Source organism: Haplochromis burtoni, unplaced genomic scaffold (genome assembly GCF_018398535.1).
Source record: "Haplochromis burtoni strain Fernald_Lab_line unplaced genomic scaffold, NCSU_Asbu1 Contig_37, whole genome shotgun sequence".
Lineage (NCBI taxonomy): Eukaryota > Metazoa > Chordata > Actinopteri > Cichliformes > Cichlidae > Haplochromis > Haplochromis burtoni.
Genome location: NW_024582398.1, coordinates 780,476 through 791,985, shown reverse-complemented (window position 1 = coordinate 791,985; position 11,510 = coordinate 780,476). Strand labels below are relative to the sequence as shown.

At 41.9% G+C, this 11,510-nt stretch overlaps 1 protein-coding gene across 2 annotated transcripts; it reads left to right on the top strand.

Moving 5' to 3' along the window:
* The first annotated feature begins 537 nt into the window (after positions 1 to 537).
* Positions 538 to 10,098, top strand: LOC102290771 (catechol O-methyltransferase domain-containing protein 1). 2 transcript variants are annotated; one of them, XM_005919609.3, is made up of 7 exons: positions 538 to 675; positions 2,476 to 2,600; positions 2,714 to 2,819; positions 7,737 to 7,855; positions 8,534 to 8,588; positions 9,675 to 9,808; positions 9,907 to 10,098. In XM_005919609.3, exons 1-7 carry the CDS (start codon positions 579 to 581, stop codon positions 10,057 to 10,059), a joined length of 789 nt encoding a protein of 262 aa, XP_005919671.1. In that variant the 5' UTR covers positions 538 to 578; the 3' UTR covers positions 10,060 to 10,098. The 2 variants fall into 2 exon arrangements, with proteins under 2 accessions (XP_005919671.1, XP_005919672.1); XM_005919610.2 differs by lacking the exon at positions 538 to 675 and adding an exon at positions 971 to 1,124.
* Positions 10,099 to 11,510: the final 1,412 nt, after the last annotated feature.

The following is an 11,510-nucleotide window of genomic DNA, read 5'->3' as shown; positions in this document are numbered from 1 at the left end:
ATTTTTACTTTACTACAATAACAGCTGTATTTACTTTGCAGATTTAGACTTCATATAAAACCTGAGTAGACTTTACAGTAAACCATGTTTCTCAGAAATAAATTAACCAAATAAATGATGAGTCACAGTGAGTCGGCTGCACCACTAGAACAATAACCAGTGGAAGGATAACCAGGGGATTATGCAATGGCATCCAACTTTAACCCCATCAATGCTCTACACGAAGAAACATGAAATATATAACATCATAAAATTAGTAACAAAAGTAACAAAAAGTATACTTACAATGACGTTTTATAGTGCAGAACTATAGAAATGAAAACTTTTAACTTTCTGCATGAAACGTACTTCTAGTTCAGGTACTTGTTGATCATTAGAAATACACATTAATCTGTTTAAAATTTATTTAATCTGCGAATGTGCGTGTTTTATTAGGATTACAGTTACACTTTCTGATATTTGTCTCCTCGCATCTTTAAATCATAGCGATCCATTTTCTTTCTGCCGTTAGGTTTCTGTTTTACAGTCCTATCAGGAGAGCTGAAGCAGGTCACATGATCGCCACTATGAATACATGAATGGCCATATTTTTAAGGTTGGTTAAGCAGGAATTGAGTTATTCGCGTTTCTGTCGCCCCTCCAGACCAACCACACCAGACCCGTCTCTACTTTGCGGTGAGTTCTCGTTTTCGTGTAGTCGATTGCAGCTACAGTATACAGTTTATTTAAAACCCTGAGTGGGTATGCAACATGTTTTTCCCTTTAGTTAAAATGATTCCGCCACTGTAATTATTATGTTTATCAAAACACACATTCCCTTCTTGTGACCCTTTCTTTCTGAATTGCCTCTCTTGTTTGTTTTGATTTTACATTTGAATCGTGGTGTTTTGTGCCAAGCAGGACACAAAACAGTAGGAGACGCAGACTTGTAGAATTGTAATCGCCTTTCACCCACCCCGGAGCGGCGCCTTTACGCGTAGTATTACGGTACAGTGGCGAGGAAACCCGGAAGAGCTCAAACAGCGCTGAATTTGTGAAAGAAATGTCATTTCGTATCGTTTCTAAAGAAGCGCTGGTGGGCTCCGTCACGCTTGGTATTGTTTTTGTTGCCGGCTATTTTATCGGTAAGTTCAAAGGCGGACAATGCTACAGAAAGTAATCTTTATGACGTGACGTCGTCGCTAAAGCAAGAAAGCCTGTCTGTAACAAGGTGTGCGCAAGGTGACTTAAAGCCGAACCATGGTGTTTGTTTTTTATGTTTATTATTAATGAGTGGAATACAGGAGAATTGTGTGTGACTCAGACTTCTATGGTATTTTTTAAAATTGTATTTATTTATTACCGCAAGTTAAAAGCTTCAGGGTTATAGTGGTTTTATTATTGGAAGTTATGTTTAGGCTTAGCCTGTATTTGTTGCGTTGTTTTGAACGGGGAAATTTTCAAAAAAATCATATCTCAGGATCTGTTAATCGTATTTTTTTCCTTCCTGTTAATACAGACAATTAAACAAAAAAAATATTCCACTTCATGTTTTGTCGCTGTAAACACTTCGAGTTTGTGTTTATGCCGTTTATCTAAGAGGTAAGAGCTTCGATGCTGATTTGGGGTCTATTGAAATAAATATGCGGTTTCCAGTGATCTGGCTTTTAGTTAAGTTGTAAATTGTGTGAATTACCTTGGTGCAACATAAGATGAAGAATATGTTGGTGCACTAATGAACTTATGAGAAGCTGAATCTGAAGAAAAAAACACAGCCTCCATGATCACATCAATCCTATTTTTAGATTCAGATTATATTATGTAATGCATAAAGTTTGTATAAGACTGAGTGAACACCTAGTGTAAGGCTTTGCAGTACAAAGTCCTCTTCTAATCATATATTTGCTTCACTTTCTAGCTACTGTTGAGCTTGATAGACTTACAAAAAAAACCCCAACAGCTTCTGAAGTGACATTTACAATACAAATTGCATGGTTCACGTGCAAATAATAATTGTTTGTAATGTAATAAATGATTTATTCTCGACTTCAGTCTTAGAATCATCCCATACAGTTTGCTCAGTTTAAATTATAAAAGTTTATGAGTGTAAAAATGTTAGAAAAACTCCTTCTCCTTCCTCCTTAAGTCATATTTTTACAGCTGATTAAATGCCATTTTACAGTAAATTAGGCCCCATATTTACACAAATTTACAGATGCCACATGGATATGTTCTATGTCTACCAAATTATATTTAACAAAAGATGTCAGGTTATCTTATCTTACAGTATTCAATATTAATTTTTTGTCTTTGCTGCTGCTGCAATAATTTAATTTCCCTGTTGAAATCGTTTGGGTTTGAACTTAATCAAATAACTTCTACTTATTAACTAGATCTTAGGTTTCCTGAAATATATTTAAGCTGGCTAGGAGTCCTCTGACATCATTGTGCTCTTAAGATCCTTATGTTTTTTTTATGGGTTGTTTGTGCCCTCAGGAAGAAAGAAATCTTCCAGAATGAGCATCTCCAAAAGTCACTGCGGGGGGAAAGAAAATCCACTGTTACAGTATGTTGTCAATCACTCCGTGAGGGAGCATCCGGTGCTGAAAAAACTCAAATTGGTAAGGAGGTCTTGCCGCTTGTGCTCTGGCAAATCTATTGTAATAAATCTAATCAGGTTTCATATGGCATTATGAAATTTTATGTAACTGGCTTCCGCTCCGCTTGCTTTCAGAGAACAATGGAAGACTCCTGGAACGGGATGATGGTTGCCTCTGAAGAGTCACAGTTGTTGGCCAATTTGGCCAAACTAATAAAAGCTAAGAAAGCAATAGAGATTGGTAAGGGTGACGAATTTGACATCACACGAACATCCAAACTGATAAAAACATGCGCAGCTTTTATGACTAAGCTTTCCCTTTTTTTCACCTGTTCAAACACAGTAACATTGCACAATATGAACAAAAAAACACTGGCTACTTGGAGTGCACAGGATATTGCATAGAGAGCAGGACATAGAGCAGGCAAGTCTTCAAAGTGGACTGAACCTTTTTTTTGGCATGTTTAGCAATCAATCAATCAATCAAGGAGCTGTGGAAGCTGCTTTAGTTCTTTAGGACCAAAGTAAACTCGATTTTAATGATTGAATCCATTTTCTAATATGTGCTTTAGTAGTTGCAGTTGGCAGCAGATTAGAATCAAGGATAAAAATATTTTACTTTCTCCATCACCACCAAACGCATGCAAACTTCAGTAGCAATGTGACATGCAGTTTGAGATGTTTTCCAGTTACAGCGAGATTTAAATCGATCACTAATCTGTTCCTGTGTGTGTATGTGTGTGTGTACACACACACACACACACACACACACACACACACACACACACACACACACACACACACACACACACTCTTCTGTGAGGTGTGAGCGCTGTTTGTTTTTAACATAGGTGGAGAATGGCTGCTGACATAATGTGGATCCGAAGATCAATAATTGGCCTTACTGGGGTTGAAAGTCTCGATAAATGCATTCCCACCCATGTAATTGAGCTTTGCTTGGCACAACCGACATACTGTTTTACTTTTGTCCATGATGCGCTTATCTTCAGGGTCATACTCCACATGAAGACCAAAATAGTTCCAAAGGCCAGATCTGAATGAGGGTGGGGGAGGTTCAATTTGCCATGTTGCAACGAGCTTAGCTTCTGTCTTGCTAGCTTGCGCTGCGCTCAGTGGATCTGCGCTTGACAGTGCAGCCTAGGCGGAGTAGTCGAACGCAGATCCACTGAGCTCTCAACACAGACAGCATCGTCAGAAGAAAAGTTGATAAAATAAATTAAAAATTTTGTATTGTTCGATACATATGCGTACTGAACCGAAAGCACTGTATCGAACGGTTCAATATCGATAGGAGTATCGTTGCAACCCCCTATGCTAAGCGAGCCTACCGCAGACATGAGCGAGACAGATAAATATGAAGGCATGCCGGCTCGGACGTCGCCCGGATCAACAAGGTCCGCGTCAGGTGTTGAGGAACCAGGGCACCCTGACGAAAAGTGGGCTACTGGAACAAGAAGGCATCGGTGGGCAAGAGACGAAAACAGGGCATTGTTGGAATGCTACTACGCAAGTAACCCCGGCGGAAGGGGCTACATGAATAGGATGACGGACCTATGGATTCTTCGATACCCAACATCCACAATGACGGCGAAACAACTAGTAGCTCAGTGTTCCAACATTCGAAAGAAGGGACTGCTCTCACAGCTAGAGATTGACGAGGTACAACACAAATGCTACGGCAAGGAGGAGTCAGGACGCCAGGTCAGGGGGGAGATATCATCACCCCCACCCGAGATTGGGTACATAGCCCCAAGTGCGATAGGAGAAGGATCGTTGAGTGCGAGAGGAACTGACCTGAAAAATAGGATAATGGCCAAGCTTGAAACCTGGATCCCCCGTAGCCGGTTACCAAGATTACGTGAAGTACCCTCAGAAGGTCTGCTAGATGATGTTAATGCAGCACTACGGGCAATACCTACAACCACGATTACCGACACTAACAAGCTGATCTACAATACGGCAGCAGTGATCAGTGAGATGCTTGGCTACAAGTTGAACAGCCACAAGGGGCAGTACCCTCCATGGAGAAGGAGGCTAGAGGGCAAGATCAAAGTAGCACGGAGGGAGGTTAGCCAACTAACGGAGTTGCAGAAAGGTGCGACAAAGAAGGTGCATAAGAAATACAGCAAGCTGTCCATACCTGAGGCCTTGGAAACTGCCAAGCAAAGACTCACAGCCTTGGCCAGCCGCTTGAGGAGGTACACCAGAGAGATAGAAGGCAGGAGAATAAACCAGCTGTTCTCCACAGAACCAGCAAAGGTGTACTCTCAGTGGCAAGGGAACAATAATAAGAGAACAGCACCACCAAGGCTGGAGACGGAGCAATACTGGAAGAGCATATGGGAGAAGGACGCAACCCATAACGGCAATGCTCAGTGGCTAGTGGATCTGAGGGCAGACCACAGCGACCTCCCTGAACAGGGTCCAGTAACCATCACAGTGGCAGATATCCAAGAAAGGGTCTCCAGTATGAAGAGTTGGACAGCACCAGGGCCCGACATGGTTCACGCCTACTGGCTAAAGAAGCTGACTGCACTCCACGAGCGTCTGGCAGCACAAATGAACCAGCTGCTAGTTAACGAGAGACACCCGGAATGGCTAACCGAAGGTCGGACGGTCCTGATCCCCAAGGACCCCAAGAAGGGACCGGTCCCCTCCAACTACCGACCAATAACCTGCCTCAGTACTACATGGAAGCTCCTGTCAGGCATCATATCGGCTAAGATGAACAGGCACATGGGTCAATACATGAGTGGGACACAGAAAGGAATTGGCAAGAATACCAGAGGCGCAAAACACCAGCTACTGGTAGACAGAACAGTCAGCCGAGACTGCAAGACCAGACTGACCAACCTGTGCACTGCCTGGATTGATTACAAGAAGGCCTATGACTCAATGCCCCACAGCTGGATACTGGAATGCCTAGAATTGTACAAGATCAATGGGACCCTAAGAGCCTTCATCAGGAACTCAATGGGGATGTGGCGTACAACACTAGAGGCCAACTCCAAGCCCATAGCACAAGTCACCATCAAGTGCGGGATCTACCAAGGAGATGCTCTGTCCCCACTGCTGTTCTGCATAGGCCTGAACCCCCTCAGTGAGATCATTAACAAGACTGGCTACGGATACCGACTACGGAACGGAGCAGTTGTCAGCCACCTCCTGTACATGGATGACATCAAGCTGTATGCCAAGAGTGAACGAGACATCGATTCACTGATCCACACTACCAGGCTATACAGCAATGACATTGGAATGTCGTTCGGACTGGAGAAGTGTAGTCGGATGGTAACAAAGAGAGGGAAGGTAGTCAGAACTGAGGGGATTGAACTACCAGAAGGCAACATTGCAGACATAGAGGACAGTTACAAGTACCTGGGGATCCCGCAGGCAATGGGAACCATGAAGAGGCCGCTAGAAAAGCTGCAACCACCAAGTACCTGCAGAGGGTTAGGCAAGTCCTGAGGAGTCAGCTGAATGGTAAGAACAAGATCCGGGCCATCAACACGTACGCCCTGCCCGTGATCAGGTACCCTGCTGGGGTAATAGGCTGGCCAAAGGAGGAGATAGAAGCCACTGACATAAAGACAAGAAAGCTCCTTACCATGCATGGAGGGTTTCACCCCAAGTCCAGCACCCTGAGGCTGTACGCTAAGCGGAAGGAAGGGGGCCGGGGACTGGTGAGTGTCAGCACCACAGTCCAGGATGAGACAAGAACATCCAAGAATACATTGGGAAGATGGCCCCAACTGACCGAGTGCTCAGTGAATACCTCAGGCAGCAGAAACCCAAGAAAGAGGAGGGAGACGAGGAACCATCATGGAAGGACAGGCCCCTGCACGGTATGTACCACCGGCAGATAGAGGAGGTGGCTGATATCCAGAAATCCTACCAGTGGCTGGACAAAGCTGGACTGAAAGACAGCACAGAGGCACTAATCATGGCAGCACAAGAACAAGCTCTGAGTACAAGATCCATAGAGGCTGGGGTCTATCACACCAGGCAAGACCCCAGGTGCAGGCTGTGTAAAGATGCCCCAGAGACAATCCAGCACATAACAGCAGGGTGCAAGATGCTAGCAGGCAAGGCATACATGGAACGCCATAACCAAGTGGCCGGCATAGTGTACAGGAACATCTGTGCCGAGTATAACCTGGAAGTCCCGAGGTCAAAATGGGAGATGCCCCCAAGGGTGGTGGAGAATGACCGAGCTAAGATCCTGTGGGACTTCCAGATACAGACGGACAAAATGGTGGTGGCTAACCAACCGGACATAGTGGTGGTAGACAAACAGAAGAAGACGGCCGTAGTGATCGATGTAGCGGTTCCGAATGACAGCAATATCAGGAAGAAGGAACACGAGAAGCTGGAGAAATACCAAGGGCTCAGAGAAGAGCTCGAGAGGATGTGGAGGGTGAAGGTAACGGTGGTCCCCGTGGTAATCGGAGCACTAGGTGCGGTGACTCCCAAGCTAGGCGAGTGGCTCCAGCAGATCCCGGGAATAACATCGGAGATCTCTGTCCAGAAGAGCGCAGTCCTGGGAACAGCTAAGATACTGCGCAGGACCCTCAAGCTCCCAGGCCTCTGGTAGAGGACCCGAGCTTGAAGGATAAACCGCCCGCAGGGGCGTGCTGGGTGTTTTTTTACTCATCATCTACACTCTCTTTCCACACTCACACTAACACAACACATTTACACACACACACACACACACACACACACATATATTTTTTTTTTTGATGGATCAGTACTATATAGATGTCTTTTTAGGGATGTTTGTGGCTTAATAGGCTATTGACTTATCTGTTTAATAATTTTAAGCATGAGAAAGCACGAGTTTGACTGTATTTGTTGCTCCTTAAAATAAAAAAAATATTTTACTTTAAATTATTTTGAAGACAAAGACACATCCTTACTCTTAAAATTCTTTCATTTCATCAGTGAGGTGCTCCCGTCCTGCATATCCACACATGTAAAAAGCTAGAATCCTAGGAATGTGCAGATGTGGTCAGGAAATCAATTCCTATAAATTGGCTAAAAAAAAAAAAATAGAGAAAACTGTATTAAAGTATGCAGTATATCACACCCCCTTTCTGTTGTCATGCACAATGATGATTTCTTCTTGCGTCTATAGGAGTTTATACAGGTTACAACACACTGAACATGGCACTGGCCTTGCCTGAAGATGGAGTTGTGATAGCATGCGATATCAGTGAAGAGTACACCAACATTGGTAAACCCTTCTGGAAAGAGGTATGCTTCAAATCTGTGTTTTATTGTTTTATTAAATGTAATAAGATAAGATAAGATAACCTTTATTAGTCCCACACGTGGGAAATTTGTTTTGTCACAGCAGGAAGTGGACAGTGCAAAAGTTATGAGGCAAAAATTAGGATACTGCTTATAACAAAGTACCGAACAGTGCAGAGGATGATCAGTCATCACAGGGGAAGTATACAGCTCTGTCTGACTCTTTGCACATAGTTGAGTAAAAGAAAAGCCTACTGTAACTGATTATAGATATCCCAAAGATATCACTTTATTAAACAAAAATGATTTAGCAGGTTTTTATTTTTTAAATGACTGATATATAAGAAATATTCAGATGATTCGTCTATGATGGAGTTGACTATGGCAGTGTAATTATAAAATCTAAAATCAAGCAAGAAAATATTTGTCGAAAGACAAATCTCTTAGCAGTGATTTGTGTCAACAGAACCTGAAGAGCTTAAATGGTCTGATTCTTATATAGCGCTTTAAACATAATAATCTAGGTAAGAACAAGTGTTACACAATACATCTATGTAACGGACTCTGAAAGGTAACTGAATAATCATGCAGATAAATGTATCAGCAACAGGCTTCCTGATATTTTGTGACACACCCTTCACTTCTTTTACTCTTTAAAACATTGTTTCTTTCCATTAACAGGCTGGAGTCGAGAAAAAAATTGATCTGCGCATTCAGCCAGCACTGAAAACTTTAGGTATGGTAATGTTTCTCTTTATTTGCTCTCATACATTTAACTGGAGATTTGCATGTTACTGATAAAAATGTTCAAAAATGTCTTTCCCAAAGGTCTGAGGATGCATTCAATTTCCTTTAGTAGGACAGAGCAGTTTGTGGTAATCTGCGTCCAACAACTGATTTAATTACTCTGGGGGTGTTGCTCTGTTAGTACTTCAGCTGGGGTAAAGGTTTTTGACAAGTTCAACTTGTTGAAAAAGATAATACCTGTTGCAGATACAGTTTAACGGAGGTTTGAGTCAGAGAGTTTGGTACCAGGGTAGCATGGATCGTTAAAATAACTTTCTGGAATCTTTCACCATGTATGATTTAATAAATACTAAATAACTACTAAAGTAACATTGCAAGTAAAGCAGTACTTTATAGTCTTACATTCAGATGTTAAAGTGGGATTTGGGAGGTGGTAGATCCGGTGAGCCTACTTAGAAATAAGTCATGTAAGGGTCATTCCACATCCACTGAACAATCATTTCCAGGGTGATGACCTGCAATTTCTCTAAATATGCGTCTTAATAGAAAATTGCCAAATGTGAGCTTTTTACTGTTGTAAGTCAAATTAAAAAAAAAAAAACATTTTCTTTTTAATTATGATGAAGTAATAAAGGCTTCAAAGCTCGTGTGCAGCTGTCAAATTTGAAATAAAATCCAGCACTGAAGGCACACAGAGTGGTTGCATATGAATTCACCATTAATGATGAGCAGCACCAATGTTGGCTCTTGGTATTATATATATTGTTTCATAGCCCTTTCTTTATAGATTTCTATCACACATTCTTCTGATAAGGTATCTGACTAAAAGTAAATGGCACTTGGTTGATCCATCCATCCTTTTATGTGAGCGTGCACAGAGCCTGAAGCAGAAAGCCTGGGTTAACAAAGAGAGACGATGATCACCACTGTGTTAGCCACTATCTCTGCTGAGGGTTTGCAGTTGATGCAAATTAAGCCAAGCTGTGTCAAAGTTGCTTTGTAGTACACCAGCTGTGTAACAGCTACAATACCCTGAGATGGACATGTTACCCCTCGGTTTCATTGTTTCTTTCAGATGATCTCCTGTCTTCTGGCCAAGCAGAAACATTTGACTTCATCTTCATCGATGCTGACAAAGTTAACTATGACAACTACTACGAGAAGTCTCTGCAGCTGTTGAGAAAAGGAGGCGTCATTGCTATCGACAATGTAAGCGCTACAACCAAAATAAGCACGAAACACACAAATTCTTGCACCGTGCCAGTTCAAGCGGCAAAACCTCTATAAAAATGTGTCTGGTGCTGCAGGTGCTGTGGGGTGGGAAGGTGCTGAATCCGTCCCCAGATGACGCCGACACTGTGGCCATTGACAAGCTGAACAGGAAGCTGTACAGAGATGCCCGAATTAATCTGAACATGCTGACAGTGGGAGATGGAGTCACCCTGGCCATCAAATTATAGTGCATATCTGAGAAGTGCAACAACTTATACACTTTATAGGAAAACACTGGGTTGCTGCTAGTGCGCAGTACTGAAGTTATACAACAGGATTTGATTAAAAAAATTAAAAAAAAAACTCCATGTGTTTTGTTTTTGCATTATTTCACTAAACTGACTTCATATAATATCCTCTAATTGGCATCAAGTTACACGTGAGAATAATGTTGATTTCAGTGCTTTATTGTCAAGGACACACAAACAGCTCCGATTAGTGTCGCAGTCCAAAAATGGGAAGTAAAGTGTTTAATTCACTCAGTCTGTGACTCAAGCCACAGTGAGGAAAATGAGAATGCATTTAGCATTGACTTGCAACTTAGCAGCTATTGAAGGTAGCAGAGGTCCTGAACTCTTAACTGAGCACAATCAAGCCTCTCTAGGAAACAAGTCCAAACCAAGAGGCTGGGTTCAGTCTTCAGAACATATTTTGTTAGTGACCCTTCCACGGGTAGCACAGTACTAACAAAACACAAAAGTAGAAAGGGTTTAAATAAGGGCAAATTCTACTGTGTGCAAAGTTCCTCTTAGTCATCTTGGATTCAGCTGTGTCAAAGGTCATCTGGTAGCCTGCCAACCACCAATTTGTTTTATTGTTCAGATTTTTTTTTGGGGGGGGGTTTACTGTGAAAAAATACAAGCATTTGGCAAAATTTTACAATAATAAAAAGGTTATGAGAATACTAAGAGTATAAGAATAATAATTTCCAATAAATAAAATCCTTTATTGTCTAGAAATATCTAGAAAGACAGTTTCACTAACCCTGGCTAACAGCACCAAAAACAACAACTGTTACTTAACAACTCACCTTAAAATTGCTGTCATTGGTCAGAAGTGAGCTTCACATATTCAAAATCTCCTTTGACAAAGTTTTAAAGCCTCTTCTAGAGTAAATAAAGGTGGATGATTCTCACATGGCACTGACAGCTGAGGTAAACAGTGAACTGACCGCTTACGCAATAGGAAAAATCTTTGTGGTTAATCCAGTCCAGAATATGAATGCATTCACTACAGATCAAAGGTTGCCAGTTTTTGAAGTAACTCCGGGATAGAAACAGATTATTCCCTGTTTTTTGCTAAGTGATATTACAAAATGTTTTTATGCAAACAGTAGTAGAAACACGTCAGCAAGCCAACTGTGGAAGTTATGGGGTACAGTCTAAACTTAACTAAAATTTTGTTTTTGATCTCTCTTGACTGGCTCAAACATGTTTGTCCTATAGGAGCGACTGTAGCTAGGATTATGCACTCAACTGAGAGGCGTAAGAAAACCATCCAGTCGACTGCAATCTACCCTAACCTTCCTTCTGTGTGAGTATTTGATTAAAGTAAATTGCACGTGTTTTGTTATTGCATAATTTAAATAAGCTGACTTTGTATAATATCCTCTAATTGGCATCAAATTAGAGGTGAGAAG

Bases quoted from the DNA above. Each gene is read 5' to 3' on its own strand.
- LOC102290771 (XM_005919609.3), top strand. From the start codon at position 579: ATGGCCATATTTTTAAGGTTGGTTAAGCAGGAATTGAGTTATTCGCGT. The intron at 2,601-2,713 runs GTAAGGAGGTCT...GCTTGCTTTCAG, and splicing joins TGCTGAAAAAACTCAAATTG to AGAACAATGGAAGACTCCTG. The intron at 7,856-8,533 runs GTATGCTTCAAA...TTCCATTAACAG, and splicing joins GTAAACCCTTCTGGAAAGAG to GCTGGAGTCGAGAAAAAAAT.